Source organism: Bos indicus x Bos taurus, chromosome 15 (assembly GCF_003369695.1).
Source record: "Bos indicus x Bos taurus breed Angus x Brahman F1 hybrid chromosome 15, Bos_hybrid_MaternalHap_v2.0, whole genome shotgun sequence".
In the NCBI taxonomy this organism is placed as follows: Eukaryota; Metazoa; Chordata; class Mammalia; order Artiodactyla; family Bovidae; genus Bos; species Bos indicus x Bos taurus.
The window spans coordinates 49,860,104-49,885,422 of NC_040090.1; the positions used below are offsets into that span (position 1 = coordinate 49,860,104).

Genomic DNA, 25,319 nt, shown 5'->3' on the forward strand with positions numbered 1-25,319 from the left:
GCCCTTGAGGGTCCATTACCAGAGTTATATTATCATCCTCCTTTCTGACCCACTCACTCACTCCCACATTCCACATTCCATTTTTCTAAAAAAAAATTATTTTGAAATTGCCTCTAATGGTAGCAAATCCAATGTAATTTGAATATGCAGATGACACCACCCTTATGGCAGAAAGTGAAGAGGAACTAAAAAGCCTCTTGATGAAAGTCAAAGTGGAGAGTGAAAAACTTGGCTTAAAGTTCAACATTCAGAAAACGAAGATCATGGCATCCGGTCCCATCACTTCATGGGAAATAGATGGGGAAACAGTGGAAACAGTGTCAGACTTTATTTTTCTGGGCTCCAAAATCACTGCAGATGGTGAATGCAGCCATGAAATTAGAAGACGCTTACTCCTTGGAAGGAAAGTTATGACCAACCTAGATAGCATACTGAAAAGCAGAGACATTACTTTGCCAACAAAGGTCCGTCTAGTCAAGGCTATGGTTTTTCCTGTGGTCATGTATGGATGTGAGAGTTGGACTGTGAAGAAGGCTGAGGGCCGAAGAATTGATGCTTTTGAACTGTGGTGTTGGAGAAGACTCTTGAGAGTCCCTTGGACTGCAAGGAGATCCAACCAGTCCATTCTGAAGGAGATCAGCCCTGGGATTTCTTTGGAAGGAATGATGCTGAAGCTGAAACTCCAGTACTTTGGCCACCTCATGTGAAGGGTTGACTCATTGGAAAAGACTCTGATGCTGGGAGGGATTGGGGGCAAGAGGAGAAGGGGACGACAGAGGATAAGATGGCTGGATGGCATCACCAACTCGATGGACGTGAGTCTGAGTGAACTCTGGGAGTTGGTGATGGACAGGGAGGCCTGGCATGCTGTGATTCATGGGGTCGCAAAGAGTCAGACACGACTGAGCGACTGATCTGATCTGATAAAAACCTATTGACTATACCTAAGAATCTTATTTTTAATTAGTATATATGCTACAACAGAAAAGGATACTATAAATTCAGTGTTGATTCCTTTGTTACTCAGGCTAGTGCCATGAATTATCCAGCAGTCATCTATCTGACAAAGGCACTGAGTCATGTGTAGTATATGCACTACCTTTTTTCACAAAGGCCTCAGAGATCAAGTGCTTATTACTTAAAACATTTTACAGAGTAATCCCCTGAAACTCGGCCACCTATACATTTACTTATACTCACCACAGGGCTATAGAAAGGAAGAAGATTTTCAAATGCACAGGAACACTTCTGTTTGCTTAACTGGCCCTCCTTTAGTCCCTGAGTTATAGTCTCCTAAAACAAATAAACAAAAAGATCTGTTATCAAAAAACCGAAAATTTCTAAAGCCACATCTGGCAAATAAACACAAGTCAGTTTATCCAGTTCCCCACTGATCCTATAGGCATTTCAAATGTTCCAAACTGAACCCGCCATCATCCCTCCTGGTCTAACCCAAACATGTGCTCCACTGAAGGCACCACCACCCACCAGGCCTGCTGCACAAACCAAAAATGTAGGGGAGCGCCAAGACGTCCTCCTCTGCGGCCAGTCCCTCCAGCTAAGGGTTTAGTTCTACTCTACTAAATCTCTCCCATCTCACCCCTGCTCTCCATCCACTCTTCCACTGTCTAAGCTCTCACTCTTTCTCCTTGAAGATTACCAGCCACAAGAGCCTGTTGGTTGGTCTCCTGTCTTGCAGCTTCAACTCATTCTAATCCTCTACTACTTCTGGAGTAACCTTTCTAAACAGGTCATATCACTTGATGCTTAAAAAAAAAAACTCTAGTAGTTCCCCAGTTTCCTCAAGATTAAGTCCAAATTCCATTAAGTATGGCATATCAGAATTTTCAAGACATATCCCTGGTTTATTCTCAGCCCACTTTCTTCCTATATTCTTATCACATAAAAATTAAGTAACACCTACATCCCTCCCTCCAAAAAAACAAAAACAACAACAAACAATGGGAAAAATACTTGTAACAAATATGCAAAAGATATAGAATTACCCAAGGAGTTCATACAAAAATCAAGATGGATAAGTTTATAAAGCAGGAAACACAAATAATATACAAATATATGGAAAGATATTCAATCTCACTAATAATAAAAAATTATTAAGGCTATGGTTTTTCCAGTGGTCATGTATGGATGTGAGATTTGGACTGTGAAGAAAGCTGAGCGCCGAAGAATTGATGCTTTTGAACTGTGGTGTTGGAGAAGACTCTTGAGAGTCCCTTGGACTGCAAGGAGATCCAACCAGTCCATTCTGAAGGAGATCAGCCCTGGGATTTCTTTGGAAGGAATGATGCTGAAGCTGAAACTCCAGTACTTTGGCCACCTCATGCGAAGGGTTGACTCATTGGAAAAGACTCTGATGCTGGGAGGGATTGGGGCCAGGAGGAAGAGGGGATGACAGAGGATGAGATGGCTGGATGACATTACTGACTCGACGGACGTGAGTTTGAGTGAACTCCGGGAGATGGTGATGGACAGGGAGGCCTGGCGTGCTGCTATTCACGGGGTGGCAAAAGAGTCAGACACGACTGAGCGACTGAACTGAACTGAGAAAGAATATGCTCAAAGAAAGAATATGCTAACAATCCTGCACATATTCAGGAAGAATACTTCTTAAGACAAGTTCACAGTAAATTTTGAAAACCGATTTTTTGGCAAATTGAGTATTAAACAAACTGGTTCTCAGTGAAAAGTTTTTCAGTGTATTGATGTGGAGTCAGGAAAAGTGCTTATAATGTTAAGTGAAAAGAACGGCCTCCAAAAATTGTATAACTGGTGAGAAGTATATGAAAAGCACATAAATAAATATACCAATTTACATCAGCTGTTAGTTTGAGTATAAACTTAAAAGTTTTTTCTTTCTCTATTTCCCCAAATTAATGTAAAATTAAAAAATAAAAACACTAACAATAAAATTTGAGAGCAGAAAGCAATCCATACTTTCTTTTCCTGAAGAAAGCATTTTATACTTTTCTCCTACCTTTGTTAACACTTGGAAAATATTAGAAAGAAATTCACATGAAATATCCTTCAAGATTTTCAAGTGGAAATCCTCTTGGGTTAAATCAGACTTTTTAGTTTCTCCTGTGTTAGACTCCACTGAGTTCTCTGGTTTCTTCTGACAATGTTCCATATTTTGTAAGACACGAATCAGGCTGTCTATTAGAGGAAGATCCACTGTACAAACAAATCAAGGGGCAAGGAATCAGCCAGTTAAATTTGGTTACCATTCATTCATTCCTGCACACGTACTGAACACCTACGAATACCAGACACCACGGTATTTTAGGTACTGTAGATATGGCGGGAAACAAGATTGTCAAGGCCTCAGACACCAAGAGGTTTACGTTTTTATACTCTCAAATAAGCAAATGAATAAAACAGAATGAAAAAGAAACCCAAAATGATGAAAAAGAACAGATATCAAAAAATATAATTCAGGAACTGCCTCCCCCCCACATTTAAGTTTGTAGTTTGAAAATACCAGGGAAATGGATAAAAAATAGTCAACATGGAGATACATGCTTTAAGTTATTAGACTTTTAAGGATTTTTTTAAAAATGGGGGGCATTATAATTGTATTTTGAGACAGTTATAAAGGAAATGGATAAAAAATAGTCAACGTGGAGATATGTGCTTTAAGTTATTAGATTTTAAGGATTTTTTTTGTAATGAGGGGCATTATAACTGTATTTTGAGAGTTATAAAGTTATTAACCTTACTAAATCTCAGATATACTCACAAAACAAAGTTAATAAATCATATACTGAAGTATTTCAATATAAATGTACATAATGAAAAATGACAATATGCAGATCAAACATAACTATCAACACATTTAAATGGTTTAACTCATTTACTGAGAAGAAATCAACACATCTAAAGCAAAGTATTCAGAAAGGTTGAAAAAAATAATATAGACAAAGGTATTAGAGGCAAATGCAAACAAACAAAAGGAAAACAGGGGATATGAACTTTATATCTGATTTAAAAGGATCTAAGCAAAAAAAATAAGTATTATGGGAAACAAAGATGGGCAATTTATAATGAATGTCTATATACTGAACAATATGCCATCAACATTCATTAAACTACAAATGATGAAAAGAAAAGGACAAACATATTGGCAGTAAAAGATATTAATTTTCCCTCTTTTCATAGCAAATCAAGTGAAAAGAAGTAACTAAGGTTTATGGAAGACCTAATAAGCATAACAGCTGACAACTCCAACATTTACAGTCCAGCTCAGGCCTTTCTTCTCCACTCCAGACTCAAGACTGTCAGCTCAACTGCTCCAGCTGGACATGGAGTCGACATCTCAACCTTACCAGGTTTAAAAACCAGTCTTTTCTACCTTGCTGCTGCTGCTAAGTCAGTCACTTCAGTGGTGCCTGACGCTGTGAGACCCCATAGACGGCAGCCCACCAGGCTCCCCCGACCCTGGGATTCTCCAGGCAAGAACACTGGAGTGGGCTGCCATTTCCTTCTCCAATGCATGAAAGTGAAAAGTGAAAGTGAAGTCGCTCAGTCGTGTCCGACCCTCAGCGACCCTATGGACTGCAGCCTTCCAGGCTCCTCCGTCCATGGGATTTTCCAGGCAAGAGTACTGGAGTGGGGTGCCATGTCTACCTTAGTAAATGGCAATTTTTTTACACAAAAATGCCAGACAGAGCTTGACTTTTCTCACGCTTCTCATTCTACGAGTTGGCAAATCTTGTTGGCACTATTTAAAAATGATCAGAATCTGACTATTTTTCCCCACCACCTCCCCATTACCACCTCAATCAAGTTATACCATCTCTTGCCTCAAGTTCACAGCAGCCTCCTAACTAGTCTCCCTTTTGCCCCCACAGAAAGCCTGTTAAAGTCTGCTCACGTCTGTCCATTCTCTGCTTAAAACTCCCACAGTTCCCTAACTCATTCAGAGCAAAAGGCAAAATCAGGCCCTCCCCACCCAACCCCCATTATCTCTCTGGCCCCAGGTGCTATTTCTCTTTCTCACGTGGTCATCACCCCAAGCATATACAGCTTCACTGCTCTTCTTCAAATATACCAGGCATACTTCTAATTTGGGGCTTTTACACTTGCTGTTGTCTGGAATGCTTTCTGCCCAAGTATTCACATGACTCACTTCATTACCTCTCTCACATTTGTACTTAATGTCATCTCCTCAGTCACATAACTTATCCATAAATGCAAAAAAGACACTTGAAAAAGAACAAAGCTACTGGAGGTGATGGAATTCCAGTTGAGCTCTTTCAAATCCTGAAAGATGATGCTGTCAAAGTGCTGCACTCAATATGCCAGCAAATCTGGAAAACTCACCAGTGGCCACAGGACTGGAAACGGTCAGTTTTCATTCCAATCCCAAAGAAAGGCAATGCCAAAGAATGCTCGAACTACCACACAATTGCACTCATCTCACACACTAATAAAGTAATGCTCAAAATTCTCCAAGCTAGGCTTCAGCAACATGTGAACCATGAACTTCCAGATGTTCAAGCTGGTTTTAGAAAAGGCAGAGGAACCAGAAATCAAATTGCCAACATCCGCTGGATCATGGAAAAAGGAAGAGAGTTCCACAAAAACATCTATTTCTGCTTTATTGACTATGCCAAAGCCTTTGACTGTGTGGATCACAATCAACTGTGGAAAATTCTGAAAGAGATGGGAATATCAGACCGCCTGACCTGCCTCTTGAGAAATCTGTATGCAGGTCAGGAAGCAACAGTTAGAACTGGACATGGAACAATAGACTGGTTCCAAATAGGAAAAGGAGTATGTCAAGGCTGTATATTGTCACCCTGCTTATTGAACTTATATGCAGAGTACATCATGAGAAACGCTGGACTGGAAGAAGCACAAGCTGGAATCAAGATTGCCGGGAGAAATATCAATAACCTCAAATATGCAGATGACACCACCCTTATGGCAGAAAGTGAAGAGGAACTAAAAAGCCTCTTGATGAAAGTCAAAGTGGAGAGTGAAAAAGTTGGCTTAAAGCTCAACATTCAGAAAACGAAGATCATGGCATCTGGTCCCATCACTTCATGGGAAATAGATGGGGAAACAGTGTCAGACTTTATTTTTCTGGGCTCCAAAATCACTGCAGATGGTGAATGCAGCCATGAAATTAAAAGACGCTTACTCCTTGGAAGGAAGGTTATGACCAACCTAGATAGCATATTCAAAAGCAGAGACATTACTTTGGCAACAAAGGTCCGTCTAGTTAAGGCTATGGTTTTTCCTGTGGTCATGTATGGATGTGAGAGATGGACAGTGAAGAAAGCTGAGCGCCAAAGAATTGATGCTTTTGAACTGTGGTGTTGGAGAAGACTCTTGAGAGTCCCTTGGACTGCAAGGAGATCCAACCAGTCCATCCTAAAGGAGATCAGTCCTGGGTGTTCATTGGAAGGACTGATGTTGAAGCTGAAACTCCAATACTTTGGCAACCTCATGTGAAGAGTTGACTCATTGGAAAAGACCCTAATGATGGGAAGGATTGGGGGCAGGAGGAGAAGGGGACGACAGAGGATGAGATGGCTGGATGGCATCACCGACTCGATGGACATGGGTTTGGGTAGACTCTGGGAGTTGGTGATGGACAGGGAGGGCTGGTGGCTGCAATTCATGGGGTCACAAAGAGTCGGACACAACTGAGTGACTGAACTGAACTGAACCGAACTGAATAAAATAGAAATGGATTAGTATCTCCTCAAATGGTACAACATAAATAGCTTAAGCCTAAAACAGCATCATGATTAATGAAGCTCTAGAATCATGGCGGATTAAAGTGAGGAAAAAGGTAAAGATCACCATTATTACATAACCCCAGAGGTACAAGGCAATCCATTAAATAATAAAGAGGCAGAAAAGTGAAAAAACATATCTAGGTTAAACTAAAAGGAGTGTCAGATAAAGTCCAAAATTACCACTGGAACAACCACTGAAAACAGTAAGAGAATTCAGCAAGAGAAGGAAATGGCAACGCACTCCAGTATTCTTGCCTGAGAAATCCCAAGAACAGAGAAGCCTGGCGGGCTACAGTCCATGAGTTCGAAAACAGCTGACATGACTTAGTGACTAAGCAACAGACGCAAAATTAATACACAGAAACCCAACACACACATACACACAGAAGTCACTCAGTCGTGTCCGACTCTTTGCGACCCCATGGATTGTAGCCCACCAGGCTCCTCGGTCCGTGGGATTTTCCAGGCATGAATACTGGAGTGGGTTGCTGTTTCCTTCTCCAAGAAACCCAGCAGTCCTCATATTTTCCAACAGTAATCAGTGGAAGATACCACAGACAATAGCAACACACAAAATATTCACGAATAAACCTAATAAGAAATATGAAGATCTGTATGAAAAAAATCATAAAACATTACTGAGAGACATAAGACTTAAACAAATGGAAAAGCACATGTTCTCAGATAGTCTATAAATTTAACATCTCAATCAAAAAAGTCAAGAAGACGTTTGGTTTTGTTTTGTTTGGAACTTGTCAATCTAATGCAGTGTTTAAAAAAAAGAATAATAGTCAAAACCATACTGAAATATTAGAATGAAGGAGGACTAGCCCTACTAGGTATCAAAACATAAAGTCTTAATAATTAAAACAGTATTGCTATGGATACATGAATAGAGCAACAGAAATGAGTCAAGGACATATGGCAATATAAAACGCAGGAACAGTGAACTTTCAAATCCGTGTGGGTGAACTGGTCTATTCACTCAGCAATGCTGAGGCAGCTGGGCAGCCATCTGGAAAAAACGTGAAACCACATCTCACATGTAACAGCAGAATAATTCTAGATGGGTCATGGATTTAATTGTATTAGTCATAAAAAATTATTCTGTGAAAGACCATGTGTTTGCAGAGGAAAATATTCATTTTTACTTCTCAATGAAAAAAGCTGCCTAAAAAACAAGAAAAAAAAAGTATGGATGTGAGTGTATAGTAGTTATCTCTGAATGGTCAGATTACAAGCACTAGATTTCCTTTTATAAATTTAAATTTTTTTTGTACTGAGCATGTGGTATTTTTTTATTCAAGGGAATAAAAGCACCAAAAAAATGGAAGAAAGGAATAAAAGGAACAACAAACACATCTGATGAACCAGAATTTAACTTAGTGAGCTAAAATTATACTTGCCTTTTCCTATCTTTAGGTACTCTTGTTCAGTCTGTGAAGCATAGATGGCAGACAACACTGAGAAAACAGAGGCCAGCACTGTTTTCTGTTCCTGCAGTATTATGGGCGGATCATCAGACTGGCAGAATTCGTGGCACACCAGGTCAAAAAGTAAATTCCAAGTGTCTTTCCCAGTATCTGGACACTGTACTTGATAAAGATGATGAAGAAAGTAACAATTAAAAAACAGAAAACAATTAAACGAATACCTATTGTGCTCCCCCATTCAACATCTTACCAATTGCTTGAATTCCATCGTCTACTGTGGTGAGCAGCTGTAAGATATGCATGTAAACATCAAGCCCTTCTGGATTTTCAGAGCTAAGTACAAAAAGCAAAAGCATTAAATCAACTCTCAGTCTGTGGAATTGTGACCACTCATTTATTCAGTAAATATTTATCATGGTACTAGGCACTGCCCTACATGCTAAGGATAAAGAAGGGAACAGGACAAAGTCCTTACATTCTAATGGAGGAAACAGTCAAAAAACAAATATTATGTACTACAATCAACACACACTGGGCAAGAAGTAAAAATTCGATTTGACCTTGGCCCATGAAAGTAACAATGCAGAAACCTACCAGGTGACAGATACTTCACCATGCTGGTTTACTTGAATCATCAGACAAAAAGTGACTGAGACTTCTACAGAATGAACTGTAAGGCCCACTGCACCCAGCACTGACAATAATGATGTTCTTAAAACTTCATAGGATCATCTTACCAGCCGAGCTGAGAACACTAAAACCTGGTAAGTATAATTTTTGTGATAGACAGTCTGGATTCCTAAACTCACAGGCTTAGTTCTTCAACCACACAATTAAGTGAAAAGATAGTGACAACTAAAAGATGGTTCATAAGTACCTACAGCTTGCAGGCACTATGTTAGAGGCTGGGAAAACAGATACATACACGACACCCTTACCTTCATGAAATTTACTGTCTAAAAGCAAAGACGATAATTACAGGGATAATAAATAACAGTAAAGTGATATGAATGTAACACTAGAAGATATCCAAGTAGCAGACTTAATTTAGTTTGGAGAGTCAGGGAATGTATCCTAAGAGAAACAGTTTGCCCTGAAAGGGGCAAAGAAATGTTGGAGGCAGAGACAACATGGTGTGCAATGGCTTGGAGTCACAATGGCTTGGTTCAGTTGAAGGAAATTTCCTATAGCTGAAACAGAGGACAGGAATAAGGATGGAGAAGCACTGTATAGGGCCTTTTAAGCCAGAAAAATCTGGACCTCATTCAAAGGAAGGCAACTGAAGAGTCTGAAGCATCAAAGTGAGATGATTAGTGTATGTTCTAAAAAGACAGCTCTATAGTCTCGGCCTGGAAAAGCGAGCCTTGAGGCTGGGAACTCAGGTTAAGAGAATGGTGCAGCTGTCCAGCTGTGCAACTGTCCATTGTAGCCTGGCAGGGGCACAAAGTTCCAGAAAAGTCAGGCAAAGACACTTCCCTGGTGGTCCAGTAGTTAAGAATTTGCCTTGCAATGTGGAAGATGCAGGTTCAATCCCCAGGCGGTTCAATGCCCACATGCCAAGGGGCAACTAAGCCTGGTGCACCGCAACGAGTGAGTCTGTGTGGCGCAAACAAAGATCCTGCATGCCACAACTAAGGCCTGCTGAAGCCAAATAAATAAGTGTTTTTAAAAAGTTAGGAACAAGGCTTGGAGGTTGACTGGCCATGGGAAAGGGGTGGGAGAGGGAAGTGTCAGTAATGGCTTCCACATTTCTCCCACATTATCCAAATGGAATAATGATTACCTCATTTATTGAGATTGAGAATACTGAAGAAGCAGGTCTGGGGGGAAATGATGAGTTTTATGCTCACCTGGATAAAGGACATAAAATTTAAAGGTTTTATTGTCGATTATTTGGAATTCCCTGGCAGTCCAGTTGTTAAAACTCTGCACTGTCACTGCTGAAGGCCCAGGTTCAATTCCTGGTCAGGGAACTAAGATCCTACAAGCCACAGGGAGTAGCCAAAAAAAAAGTAGGGCATAAAGCATTAACAGTGAGTTGACCAGCAGGCAGATCAATTTATAAATTAATTTTCTAATGACTAGCAAAAAACAGTTTCAGTGATCTACAAGATCTAGTAATCACTCTTAGGAAGATACCAGAGCCCAAAAGGCAGTCACTTATCCGAGACTGGCACATATATGGAAGGAGCAAGAAAACAAATGATACCTGACACTAAATGAAGAAGGTGTCACATGGCCAGTAAAAAATAAAGCACAAAGAAAATCTTTTCCATTTGATATAAAATTATACAAAACTGCAGAAGATTTTACCCTACTTCTAAGTAATATTATGGAGAAGGCAATGGCAACCCACTCCAGTACTCTTGCCTGGAAAATCCCATGGACAGAGGAGCCTGGAAGGCTGCAGTCCATGGGGTCGCTAAGAGTCAGACAGGACTGAGTGACTTCACTTTCACTTTTCACTTTCATGCATTGGAGAAGGAAATGGCAACCCACTCCAGTGTTCTTGCCTGGAAAATCCCATGGACAGAGGAGCCTGGAAGGCTGCAGTCCATGGGGTCGCTAAGAGTCAGACAGGACTGAGTGACTTCACTTTCACTTTTCACTTTCATGCATTGGAGAAGGAAATGGCAACCCACTCCAGTGTTCTTGCCTGGAGAATCCCAGGGACAGGGGAGCCTGGTGGGCTGCTGTCTATGGGGTCGCACAGAGTCGGACACGACTGAAGCGACTTAGCAGCAAGTAATATTAGTATCAGAACAGGTATTTTGCAACCATTATGATTCTTGCAAAGAGCAAATACACTGTCACCAATATTAGTAGTGAATCAAACCTGTCAAAGATCAGCTATGTGCTACTCATCCCGCCGAAAGGAAACTAAGAAGACATATGTAAGGATGCTTCTAGCAACGGGGTTTTCCCAGAACATTTTGCACAGAAGAGCTCACCTACCGCACTTGTTTGGCAGCTTCAAGAACACACGGCACAATTCGAAACACTGGCTGTTGTTCAGAATCTTCCTGGGGTTGGTCCAGAGCCTGAACAGCCCCACTTTTAATCCATTCCAACATTAGCTTCTCATCCAAATCAAACAGCTTGTCCACAACCTCCCCAACCTTTACCAGCAAGTCAACTGCAGAGAATAAAAGCAACATTGAAATAAGAAACAAAATTTTTAAACCAGTAAGTCTAATCAAAATTCCTAAAACTATGTCAAGAAAGCTAAATCCTATCAAAGCATTACTTATTCCAAGCGCAATCTGTTTACTACCTTCGTTTAAATTTGCTTGTGTTCCTTCATTTTCAAGTGGGAGATTTATCAGTATCTTGAGAGCTTAAGAAGAAAGTTTATATCTTGAACTGAAATAGTTTCTCACCTAACACTTAGTTTTTAAGTGACCTCTAGAAATAGTTATGTGGTTTCCTAAAAATTAAATATAATTTTAAAGATTTTTTTTCTAGATTACATGGTGACTTACCATTTGTTGAACTTGACATGATAAAGCAAATACTATCATAAATAGCTGGATTTTCTCGAATTCTTTCAACCCAGACACTGGCCACTTCTGTCTGGGAAAGGCAAGTAAGCAACAACCTACGTGAAAAATGTAAGCTTAATAGCTATCTTTCAAAACAGTAAAGAAAATTCAAGAGGGAAAGGGCAACTCTATTCTCCTGGGTCCCCTTATGGGTAAGTATAGAGAATCTATAAAAACAAGAAAGCATACCTGCTTGTTTCCAGCAGAGTAGGAGGGTCTGAATCATACAAACAGTGCAGCAATACCTGGCTACAAAAACAAAAAATGGTAACCCAAAATGCCTCACTTCTCTCATTTCAAATATCACAACAGAATGTTTAACTTTTTAAACGTTTTAAATGTGAAAATATGGCTTACAAACATAAAAACCAGGAAGACACAAATCTACACTTGGGCAACAATTATAAAGCAAGACATAGAACAGAGCTGCATCTCTGTAGCCACTCTGTGTCTCTTACGAATCACAGTTCTCCTTCCCACCTAGAAATGACTACTATCCTGACTTTTCCAGCAATCATTTTCCTGGTTTACCCTATAGTTCATTTATATATTTTGGTTTTGAACTTTATATGAAAGAAATGATATTGTATGTACTCTTTTGCATCTGAGCTCTTCTGCCCAACACCATCTCTTTACAATCTACCCATCTTGTTCCTGTAGCTGCAGATTCACTGCTGTGGAGCATTTCATTGAATGAATATAAAACAATTTGTTTTTCCAGCCTACTACTGATGAACATTTGGGTTGATTCCAATTTGGGGCTATTTCAAGCAATAGTCATAATACTTCTTGTATGAGTATCCTGATTTGTGTGTGCAATTTCTCTTACCATATACCTATAAGCGGCATCACTGGGTCACAGTGCATCTTCTAATTTGACTAAGTAATGCCCAAGTGTCCCAAAGTGGCTGAGGAAATGTACATCTCATCAGCAATGTACACTGTTCCATATTAAGATAAATATTTAATAAATTTATAAAACTTGTCAATATTACTTATTCAGATTTTTACTAGGTATCAGTTCAGTTCAGTTCAGTCGGTCAGTCATGTCCGACTCTTTGTGACCCCATGAATCACAGCACACCAGGCCTCCCTGTCCATCACCAACTCCTGGAGTTCACCCAAACTCATGTCCATCGAGTCGGTGCTGCCATCCAGCCATCTCATCCTCTGTCATCCCCTTCTCCTTCTGCCCCCAATCCCTCCCAGCATCAGAGTCTTTTCCAATGAGTCAACCCTTCACATGAGGTGGCCAAAGTATTAGGAGTTTCAGCCTCAGCATCATTCCTTCCAAAGAACACCCAGGGCTGATCTCCTTCAGAATGGACTGGTTGGATCTCCTTGCAGTCCAAGGGACTCGCAAGAGTCTTCTCCAACACCACAGTTCAAAAGCATCAATTCTTCGGCGCTCAGCTTTCTTCACAGTCCAACTCTCACATCCATACATGACCACTGGAAAAACCATAGCCTTGACTAGACGGACCTTTGTTGGCAAAGTAATGTCTCTGCTTTTCAGTATGCTATCTAGGTTGGTCATAACTTTCCTTCCAAGGAGTAAGTGTCTTTTAATTTCATGGCTGCAGTCACCTTAGAATCCTTCAATTTGGAATAATTCCTCAGTCTGTCCTTGACTTTCAGGACCTTGTAGTTCAAAAGCATCAATTCTTCAGCGCTCAGCTTTCTTCACAGTTCAACTCTCACATCCATACATGACCACTGGAAAAACCATAGCCTTGACTAGACGGACCTTTGTTGGCAAAATAATAGGTATCACTAGACACCAAACATAATCCTGAATCGTTTATTCCATGAATGATTACAAGTTATGGAAGAATAAATACCTTAAACTAGGATCTTAAAGTCCTTCCACACCTAGAAGAGGTAATAACCTCTATTTTGGAGGCCCCAGGTACTTGAATCCTGTGATAAGCCCTACAGCTCTTCCTGAAAATAACCTAGAACAGTTTTCTTAACCTACTGTAGGCACATATTTCTTTAAGATTCTGATTAACAGAATTAGAAGAGACCTATCCTCTAAGCAGAAGTATGAGAGCCTTTGAATCACAGGGGCAACCCTGTATCCTCTAGTCTGTTGGCAAGCCATTTCACCCACCATCTAAGTCAAAATTCTCGGGGTGACTATGGTCAACAAGTCTTGTTGTTTTAGACTCCAGCTCTGCACCTCTGGATTCCCTGAGCCTGAACTGTTTTGGACTCTGGTCAGGTGCTCCATCGCCAAGCTCTGCCCCACTGGTTCTTATCCCATGTGGGTGACTATTCGGGCCGCTTTGCAACCAATGCTGAAAACAGACTTAAATTCTGAATCGTGTCCACAAGTAGTATGGAAGCCCTCAGATACCATCATCAACACAGAGTGCAGTCCTGGAGCATGCTCACCAGGACAAAGGAAGTACTACATTCCACGTTTCCCTCTCTCTTATGTATAAGGATTTCCTTAGGGATATGAAATATGAATCTATCTTTTAAAAACATACTTATTATGTAGTAAAACTTACCCAAGATTTTTATCACTGCTGATGGACACACATATCTCCTGGAAACAGGCCATATTACCTAATATTCCCACACAGATTTCCTGCCAAATCAAATTTCACATGTCACAATGGCTCTAAGGTGAAAGACATATATACAAAAATAACAACTTGAAAAAAAAAAAACTTTCACTGAGCCAAGTTTGGGGAGAGAAAAAGGGAAGCAGCACAGGGGAGCATACTGCCTGTACCTAATTTGACAACTGTCCAGTAGTATTTGAGAGAAGATGAAAAACACATGAAAAAGAAAGATCAAAGGCAGGCAGGAGTTCATGGAAGAAGAAATCTTACGGATGAACTGAGTCATAATTGATTGATAGGATTTGAATGTACAAACAAGACAGACATTCAAATGAGAGGGAAAGCATCAGCCAAGGCAGGAAGGAACAATGCAAGAGAGTGAACAAAGGCTAACAGAAAGCTGCCTGTATTAGCACACAGCTACTGGGTCAGACAAAAAGTCCGTTCAGGTTTTTCCACGACATCGTACACAAACAAACTTTTTGGCCAACCCAGTATTAGTAGCACATGGTGGGAGGAGAGTGTGAGATAAATCCAGCAGATAGAAAGGATCAGGATTAAGGGCCCTAAATGTCATGTTGAAGAGTTTAGACTTAATCTGAGTTATCTGAAGTCATGAAGGTCCTCAAGAAAGTGGTCAACATACTGTAATATTTTAGGAAAATTATTTTGGCAGCAAAATGTGTAACACATGATAGTGAAAAATTTTTTAAAGAAGCTAACTTGACTAGTAACAGCTAATACTTATTTAGCACTTACTATTCCCAGGCACTACCCTAAGCACTTTCCATGTACCATTTCATATAATAATTTATGAGGTATGTACCATCATTATCCCCATTTTTCAGATGAGGAAATCAAAACACAGAGAAGTTAAACAACTTGCCCAAGATCTCCTACTAGAAAACAACAAAATTCCGGAGGCTAAGCATTTAACCACTATCTCACACTGCATCTCTGAAATCAAGGTGAAGGAAGATGAGGGTGGCAATGGCAGGTATAGAAATGGATCAAGTGGAGAAATACTCAAGTGAAACCAGAATAATATGATGGGAGGAAAGAGAAGCAACTGAACATAACTCGTAGGTTTCAAGTAGTTTTATTTCTCTAGTAGGACAGATTGGTTCCATTGACAAAAACAATTAGAAAAGAAAGCACAGGAAAGAACACAATGAATTCAGTTAGGATAGTGCTTCCAAACTTGCTAGAAAATAAAAATCACTCAGGGAATGTACTGAAAATACCAATTTCCATGTCCCATCTCAGATCTATTGAATCAGAATCCCCAGAGTAGGGTGTGGGAAGTTGTTTATCAAGTACATCATGTGATTTTGAAAACTGGATAAGTGCAACAAGCACTGAGTTTGAACATACACAATTCTGGACTGGAAAATGCAGCATGCAAGCAGACAGTGCTTGATAAAAGGTCAGAGACAGAACACCAGAAATCAGAAGGGAGGCATCCCACAAACACAGATTTGCCACTTAAAGAAAGGTGTCGAGTAGATGAACTCACCAAGTAAGTGAATAAAAAGAGGACAAAGGATCTGATGTACACCTTAAAAGAAGCATGTAGGAAGAAATTAAAAAGGCAAAACAAGTAACAGAGAAGTGACTGGAGAGGTCAGAGACCAGGAGAGTGGGGTGGCACCAAAGTTAAATGAGTAAAGAGCTTCAATAAAATGTGGGTGGTCAAATGTAGGGAAAGCGGTAAACAAAACGGGGTCAGAAGAGCAGCACACACCTTGCCCTTAAAAACCAGAGGGAATAACTGAACTTCCAACCAAACACCCAGTTTTCCAGCCTCAGCTACTCACTGGAATAACCAGGGGGGACTTTAAAAGCTGTCTGGAGCCTCACATTTGGTGAGACTGTTTGATCTGGGAATGGCCTGACCTGCAATTTGTAAGAAGCTTCCTAGGACAAAGCTTCTCAAAATTTGGGCCCTCGTCCTGGTCACAACCTGCCTAACATTACTTGGAAACTTGTCAGAACTCTTTAATCCTACCCAAAACTACTGGATCAGACCCCGGGGGTGGACCCAATAATCACTGATTCTGGGACACGCTGCAGTTGGGAAGCAAACATTTTAGGTGATTCTAACATGTGTCAAAGGCTGAGAATCACTGCCATGAACATGCTATGGTTCAGAGACATATATAATTAATAACAGGACTAACTCCTAAAAGAAGCAATTCTTATTTTCTTAAAATAAAATAAGCTTATTTTCTTTAAGTACTAAGTACCTAAATTTGAAAAAGCTAGGAGAAAGTTATGCAACTGTCAAATCTTTATATTAATATAACAACCTAAGGAAAAAGTGGTTCATTGCTTCAAGAGGTCCTAACTCAGGTGGTGCATTATATGAAATAAAATTTTAAGCCAACATTCAATTTGTAAAAATATACTATAGAATTCTCCACTTCCTTCATAATTTCAAAGAAAGAGAGACGATACAGTACAGCAGTTACTTGGAAGTCAGGCAGGTTAGGCTCAAATCCCAGCTCCATTCTTTCTTAGTTGTATAACCCCAGACCAACTTCTTAACCTGCGACTTGGTTCTTTTATTTACAAAGAAGAGATAAATGCTTACCTCACAGATAGTAAAATGAAAATACTCAGTAAATAGCAGTCATTCATAATTATAATTACTTAATATTTACGAATCAGCCACAACATACACAGCACAGGGCAACCTAAATGGCACTAAAGCACAGAAGACAGTGAGAAGTACAGAACTGTTTTGGTGCGTTTACTATCATCACTGGTCACTGAGAGATTACTTATTGGGGAAGTCTTGGAAGAAAAGTACCACCTTGGAAAACAGATGTGAATATTGAGAGGAGATGGAAGGCACACAGAGTGAGGCCCGGAGAAGGTGATGATCACAGTAAGCTCCTGAGGTGAGGAGCAGACAGGCCATGCTAAATCAGAAGATGACCTGGAGGGCAGATTTTATGCAAGAAATAAAATCAGATTCAAATTATGGAAAGTACTGAGCTATGGCTGTGTTTAGAATTAAGGTTTTTTTAAGCAACGGAGGATTTTATGACTTAAAAAAAAAGGCAATAAACTGAGAAGCGGGTAGTCCAGGCATTGGTCCCTGTTCTGCCACATATAAGCAGCATAATGATAGCTATGACTATCTATAGTGTCTACAGCTGTTAAATCTATGTATTGATCTCCCTGGTCCAGCCCAAATCTAAAATTCTATGACTGTAATAATTGTAAATAGCACATTACTTGGTACCTGATAATGTTCAACATATGCAGAGTGATAAACATCTGCAGACTGATCTGTAGCCACTTCAGAACAGTAAAGTGAGAAAAATGAAAGACTAGCCAGCACTCTTAGGCCACTGCTCCAAAGAGGCAGCTTTAGAAAGGTACATACTTACTCTTAATCGAGGACATTTGGATTTGGCCAGTACTCCCATAAATATGTCAGGAGCATTAAATTCTTGGAGAAACAAAGCCACATCCTGAAAATAAAAGTGATTATTAACTTGGATGCTGAATATTCCTCCTTAAATCCAATAGCTTAGGCAACCTTTAAAAAAGTGAATTTCATATGCACTTCTTTTCAGGCACAAGGTAAAAAATGCATAAGGCTAGGAATTGTGTCCACAGACAAAAGTAACATTAGAGCACTGTGGTATACGGTCTCAAGGCAATGGAACAATTCCACAGGCAAATCTGAAGTGACTGTGATATTCCAGAGGACCGTCCTCCTTTCTCTGCCTTGGATGCAGTTATCTTAGTGATCTTTCTACCCACCAGGAATTCTCATTAATTCATTCAAACACATTGCTGATTCCAGGTATCATGCTAGAACATGGGAGAAGGGGGAAAAAAGTAAGTCATGATTTTTTTCTTCTAAGAGCTTAACAGCTAACAGAGAAAAGAGATAAAAGCTCCTATTGGGTCATGCCCAAAATGAGAACTTTTGTTTTCAAAATCCTCAACAGAAAAAATTCTGATCACAGCGTAATTGCAACAGCTTCACATGTTCAGCCGAGTCTCCCAGGGCCTAAAGGGACACATCACACAGGTGAATGAACTGGGGGTGGATATGTGGCCCAACCTCACTAGAAATGTGAACCCCAAAACTAAATCAATTAGCTGTGGAGATTTTCATTGTAAAATACTGAAATAAAATTAAGCTTCTGGCTGCCTATTGCCTTGGATATTCACCAAACCTATGGCGTGTATTCGCAATAGTTTAACTTAGAACACATGCTAAGTGGCTCAAATGAAAAATGCCCTTCAAAGCACCCTCAAAGAGAAAGGCAGTAATCCTTCAAAGCAGCTGAAACTGTGGTAACCTGCATGACTGCTGGTTAGGAGAGAAATACTATACTTATTCAGAGATCATGGTCAGACAGAACAATATTTTCAAGGATATACTACAAGCTGAAAGTCATAGCACCAGATGCTCTCCACCCTAAGTGATCAAGCTGTCTGTCAAGTGGGCATCTCTCTGCAGCATGCAGGGATTTACTTATTTAATGACAGTTAATGACTCCTAGAATAGCACAAGGTAGCCCAATATCAATGCCAATAATAGTAATAGCAATGAACATTTATTGAACAAGCAGTAAATCCCACTGAAGTGGTTTGCACACTATCTCATGTAATTCTGAAAACAATCTTAAGAAGTAGTTACAATCATTACACTAATAAGCAAACTCAGGTTTTAAAAGGTTAAGTAACCTGCCCAAGGTTATACAAAAAGTAGGAGAAGAGAGTCAGAATTTGAAATCTGATCAAGCCCATGCTCTTAGCCAGCATGCCATCCTAACTCTAACTCTTAGGTATTCATCCACTCATTCGGTCCTCATAAAATATTTACTGAAAAACTCAAGTAATAGGCACTGTTTTGAACTCTGGAGACATACTAGGGATAAGGTCTCAGTCCCATCTAGTTTTCCTTCTAGAGGGATAAACAAATAATAAACATACAAACAACTAACCTATTAATACATAAATTCTAAGTATTATAAAGAAGATAACAAGATGGTATGTGCTAGAAACCAAGGTAAGGGGGCCTACTCTAGATATATCAGAGACAGTATCTCTGAAGAAGTGATGTTAAGCTTTTAAGATAAGGAACTTAAATCCATCAGAAGAAACAGGCTCAAAACAATCACTGAATAATAAGAATGAACAGGTTCCACGAGAGCAGAGGAGAGGAATCCTGCCTGGAGTGTCTGGGGAGACATCATAGGAGAGGTGACATCTGAGCTGGGCCATGAAAGATGGGGAAGATTTTGTGGGGTGGAGGACATTCCGTGCCGGGAGCTGCATGAGCAGAGCATGAGCGCATGAGAATGCAGGAAGCGCCTGGAAGCCTCTGGCCCTGCTCAAACACCGAGTCGCAGGGGATAAGGCTGGGATGAGCTTTACTGGAAGGACTCTATGCCAGAGAATCAGTAAGCAGCTCTGTTCTCCAGAGGCGCTTCAAGAACCACCACAAGAGGACAAAGGGAAGACCAAGAGCATGACCCTCCCTCCACCCATGATCTCAAACAGTAGCTCTATTTCACCTTTTTATATCTGAGGTTTTCACACTAATATTTCACTTGAAAATGAGTTTTATTTCTTTAAAAAAATGTTTTCAAACCAAAGCTTCTTAACAATTGGAGGACAAACAGAGAAGACCTGAACAATACTCTCAACCAACCTGATCAAACTGACATTTACAGGACACTCCACCCAGCAACAGGAGTATACACATTCTTTTTAAGAGAACATGGAACATTTACCAAGACAGATCAAATACTGGGCCATAAAATGAGTCTCAATACATTTAACAGAAGTCAGAGTGTTCACTAACCACAGTAATAGAAAGATATCTGAAAAATCCCCAAATATTTGAAACCTAAACAATGTACTGCTAACTCATTAACCAAAAAAAATTAAGGAAAATTAGAAAGTATTAATTGAACTAAATGCAGTGAAACACAACATATCAGAAGCTGTCCAACAGTTCTGAAGCAATATTTAGAGGAATAGTTATAGTGTTAAATGCCTATATTAAAAAAGAATGATCTCAAATCAACAACCTCAGCTTCGTCCTTAAGAAATTATACAAAGAACAGCATATTAAACCAGAGTAAGCAGAAGAAAGGAAATAATAAAAGATCAAAGTGGAAATCAATGAAGCAGAAAATAGTAAAGCAACAAAGAAAAATCTGTGAGGATTAAGGAACCATCACCACAGATACTAAAAGAATAACAACATACAACTACACCAATAAATTCAATAACTTGGATGAAGTGGATTAACTTCCTGAAGAACACAAACTACCAAAGCAACCAGAACAGCCCTGTATCTATGAAAGAAACTGAATTTTCAGTCTTCCCACAACATACTAACAACCACTAAATGGTGAGTTTTATGGTAATGATTTGTATCTCAATAAAACTCATTTTTTTAAAAAAAAGTAACATATATATATACCAAACAAAAAACAAAATTTTCCCACAAAGAAAACTCCAATATCAGATGGCTTCACTGGTGAATTTCACCAAATATTTAAGGAAGCATCAACAGTAATTGTACACAAACTCTTCCTGAAATGCGAAGAGGAAAAACTTCCCATCTCATTCTGTGAGGACAGCATTACCTTGGTACCAAATCAGACAATGAAAAGAAACGAATCTCTCTCATAAATATACATGAAATTTCTAAACTACATTTTAGTAACTTGAAAATCAATCAATGTAGTTCATATTCACAAACCAAAAATAAAAACCACATGACCAACTCAACAGATTTAGTGAAAGCATGACAAAATCCAGAGACTTAAGGACTGAACCATTCACCATCTCCTTACTCAACAGTCTTTTCAGTTTCATTTCCAATCCCATACCTCATCCATGGACATATCCCATACTCTGCAAATTTCATTCTCCATTTCTTCATCAAGCTCCATCTGCTGCTCCTCGTCATCCGAGCTGGATTTGGCATTTTCAGGGCTAACCATCTTCAGAAACACAAAGGAAGGAGATGAATAAAGGCTGTCCATAGCACTCCTCCAGTAATATTATCCCATAATCGTTTAGAAGTCACAAAGATTAGTATCCTCAAAGTATCTTCTTCTGCAAGAAGCTTATTTAAAAAAATTAGTACCTGGAGCACCTTGGGGAAATACTGCTGCTAGGCACTGGGGTAGAAATATAAAGGTAAGTAAGACTTAACCACTTACTTCCAAGTAGTTTAGGATCCAGTGGGGAAAAGACATAAACTGATAATCACAACAGAAAAGGTAAGTGATTCAACTGAATTGTGGACAGAGTCATGAAAACAAAACGATGGATCAGTGACCTATGTCTGGAAGAAGTTTTCCTAAACTTCTCTTAGGAGGGGATACTGAAGCTAAATCTGAGGGGAAATCGGAGTTTGTCATCCTGAAGAAGAGCAGACAGAGAAAAGTACAAGAGTTCAGAGTTAAGAAAAGGCCTAGCATGTGTGGGGAATGATAAGCAGTTTAGCGTGCCATGGGCAGATAAATCTGGAAAAGCTGCAAAGAGCCCTGGCTTTCAGTCTAAGAAATACGAGTTTTCCACTGTAGGCAACGCTAACTATGAGGAACTCCCATGGACTTTTTTTTTTTTTTAGATTATTAGGGCAGCTGTGCAGAAGATGGACTAGGGAGGACAGTGATTGAAAGTAGAGGGAAAAGTTAGGGAAACATGAGAAGAACGTTCTCATTTATTGAGGTTCCTATAAGGCAAACTACGGTAAGCATTCTCTGGCTATCATAATCTTATTCAATCTACACAATAACTCTATAAACAATAATACAAATACTACCCCACTTTATAGAAACTAGGAAAGAAGTCGGTTACGTGACTTGCCCAAAGTCACGGAGGGCAAACCGCGCTTTTGACATCAGAGCTGCACGAAGCCCAAATAACCATTTATTCTACTACAGCTTAAGTTCTCGAAACATAAATTACGACCTGGGCTTCAGAAACGACAGCGGCAATGGGAGCAAAAACCCACTGCATCACATGCATTGCATATAAGCAATGCATTTTCATGGTCACATATATTTGGAAATTTTGTAAAAATAAAACATTCTAACCAAAAGCATTCCAGCATCCCTGCCGTTACACTTTCCCTTTGTATTGAGGGGCACAAAGAGTGGCGCCCGGCAGTTTTGGGGTCCGCGGGTAGACAGCCTGGAGGCCAGGGGTGAGGCCGGAGGGGTCGTCGAAGGGACGGCGGCTCCCGGGGCAGGAGGGGGCTGCCCGAGGCGGGGCGGCCACCTGGGGAGAGTAGGGGGAGCCCACGCGAGGCGCGCGTTTCCGCACCTGGATGAGCCCGCTGAGGACGCCGAAGAGCCAGTGCTTGCTGTAGACCGTGCTACCTATGCAGTCCCCCCCGGCCGCGGCCTCCTCGTCCTCGTCCCGACTCGGCGGCGGTGGCGACGGGTTGCGGTCCATGATTCGGCCGCCTCTGGCGCGCGGGAGCTCCTCCGGAAGCCGCGGGAGGAGGCGAGAGACTACCAGGCGCCAGAAGGCCCAGCGCAGCTCCCGCCACAGCGCCCCCTGCTGCCCGGAGCCCTGCCGGCCTGACTACCCGCCCAATGCATATGCCCACTGGGATGGGGAGCCCAAATGTCTTGGTCTTACCCCAGCGCTCTACCCAGGACCCCAGCGCTGTTATATTCATAATTGTTATTTGTCACCCTCCCTGGACCACATATTCCATCTCTCCAGGAGCTCTTAGCCTGATTGGAATGGCCAGGGTGTGGGGGCAGGGAACAGGACGATGTATCCGCTACAGACGTGAAACTATCGGACCTCTGACCCTTGGGCATAGTTGCCATTCTTAAAAACATCGCTATTCTCCCAGGTGTGTTCGGAATCCTGGGAAAGACGAAAGTCACCAGTAAGAATGTCAGTATTACAACTCAGTTCAGTTCAGTCGGTCAGTCGTGTCCGACCGTTTGCGACCCCATGGACAGCAGCACACCAGGCTTCCTTGTCCATCACCAACTCCCGGAGTTTACCCAAAGTCATGTCCATTGAATCGGTGATGCCATTGAGTCGGTGATGTATTTTCAGCTCCTGCTGCTATTTAGTCTGTTGGTACTAAACCTCAGACCCCATGCTCCCCCACACCCCACAGCAAATATTTTAGAACACCCCTTTAAGGAAATTAAATTTACAGATGATATAACCTACCTCAACATGTAATTTCAATAATACCAATATGATTCCCTGGAGAAGGAAATGGCAACCCACTCCAGTATTCTTGCCTGGAGAGTCCCATAGACAGAGGAACCTGGCAGTCTGTGGGGTCACAAGAGTGGACACAACTTAGCGACTGAACTACTACTACTAAAATTCGCATTGGAGAAGGAAATGGCAACCCACTCCAGTATTCTCGCCTGGAGAATTCCATGGACGGAGAAGCCTGGCGGGCTGCAGTCCATAGGGTCACAGAGAGTCAGACACGGCTAAGTGACTAACACACACACACAATATGATTCCCTTACAGAAAGGAAAAATAAAATTAATTTAAAATAAAATAATATGTATTTTAATGTTTTAACTGCTCAGGCACAACAGTCCTAGAAGATATCAATATACTAAAGATCTCCAATTTTGGCACATACATATCAGATTACTGTGAGCCTCATATTTACAAATGGAGAATGACATAGGTGTGGTTCCTGAGGGACCCTGCTTCTCAAAATCATGAACAGATAATGGTAAAATTTCTAATAAAATAAAGTTCCAATTTACATAGCAATTGCATTTATGGAATATTTTAAAGTATATTAAATGTGAGCAAAAAATACTCTGCATTAATATATAAAATACAAGTGGGTCTTAGGCTCAAATAATTATACACATTTTTTTCACCTTTTGTTCAGGGGAAGACTTAGTGGTATTTGAATTATTCAGTTTTGGAAGCCCATTTTAGGGAAAACACTGCTGCTGCTGCTGCTGCAGCTGTTAAGTCACTTCAGTCGTGTCTGACTCTGTGCAACCCCAGAGACGACAGTCCACCAGGCTCCCCCGTCCCTGGGATTCTCCAGGCAAGAACACTGGAGTGGGTTGCCATTTCCTTCTCCAATGCATGAAAGTGAAAAGTGAAAGTGAAGTCACTCAGTCATGTCCGACTCCTAGCGACCCCATGGACTGCAGCCTACCAGGCTCCTCCATCCATGGGATTTGCCAGGCAAGAGTACTGGAGTGGGTTGCCGTTGCCTTCTCCGAGGGCAAACACTACAAAATTATGAACATTAAATTAGTTACAATATGAAATATTTATTTAGAATGGGAAAAAAGAAATCACAGCAAATCACCAATTTAAAGTAGCCAACGAATATCTACCTTAAAGTGAAATCCAGAAAAATACCTGTTTTTATTAACAAGCAGCCTGACACACTTCTACAATCCTTTTTTCTTGTTTTAATAGACTTTATTTTTCAAGCAGTTTTAGGTTCACAGCAGTATTAAGCAGAAGGTACAGAGATTTCCCATAGAATCCTTACCCCAACTCATAGATACCCTCCACCATTATCAACATTCTCCACCAAAAACAATAAACATTTGATACAACAATTGTTGAACCTACACTGGGGTATCATTATCACCCAGAATTGATGGTTTACATTAGGGCTTACTCTTGGTGTTGTACATCCTATGAATCCGGCAAATTTGGTGGTACTGGTGGTAAAGAATCCACCCGCCAATGCAGGAGATGGTAAGAGACAGGAGTTCGATCCCTGGATTGAAAAGATCCCCTGGAGGAGGGCATGGTAACCCACTCCAGGATTCTTGCCTGGAGAATCCCATGGGCAGAGGAGCCTGGGGGGCTGCAGTCCATAGGGTTGCAAAGAGTTGGACATGACTGAAGCGACTTAGCATGCATGCAAGCCCACTGGGGCATCTTTATCATCCAGAATCCATAGTTTACATTAGGGCTCACTCTTGGGGTTGTACATTCTATGCCTCTGGCAAATTTATAATGGCAAGTAT

The 25,319-nt window shown here is 40.7% G+C and overlaps 1 protein-coding gene across 1 annotated transcript in view; it reads right to left on the reverse strand.

The window, feature by feature from the left end:
• The window catches only part of SAAL1 (serum amyloid A like 1), a 28,185-nt gene extending 5,381 nt beyond the window's left edge, over positions 1-22,804 (reverse strand). Inside the window, exons 1-11 of the mRNA XM_027563423.1 lie at positions 22,638-22,804; positions 21,191-21,304; positions 17,714-17,797; positions 14,259-14,338; positions 11,932-11,991; positions 11,683-11,798; positions 11,156-11,336; positions 8,451-8,533; positions 8,174-8,362; positions 2,996-3,192; positions 1,201-1,293 (exon numbers count right to left, since the gene is read on the reverse strand). Coding sequence (XP_027419224.1) covers positions 1,201-1,293; positions 2,996-3,192; positions 8,174-8,362; positions 8,451-8,533; positions 11,156-11,336; positions 11,683-11,798; positions 11,932-11,991; positions 14,259-14,338; positions 17,714-17,797; positions 21,191-21,304; positions 22,638-22,769 — 1,329 coding nt within the window. The 5' untranslated portion in view covers positions 22,770-22,804. The remainder of the gene's footprint in view (positions 1-1,200; positions 1,294-2,995; positions 3,193-8,173; positions 8,363-8,450; positions 8,534-11,155; positions 11,337-11,682; positions 11,799-11,931; positions 11,992-14,258; positions 14,339-17,713; positions 17,798-21,190; positions 21,305-22,637) is intronic.
• Between the last annotated feature and the right edge of the window lie 2,515 nt (positions 22,805-25,319).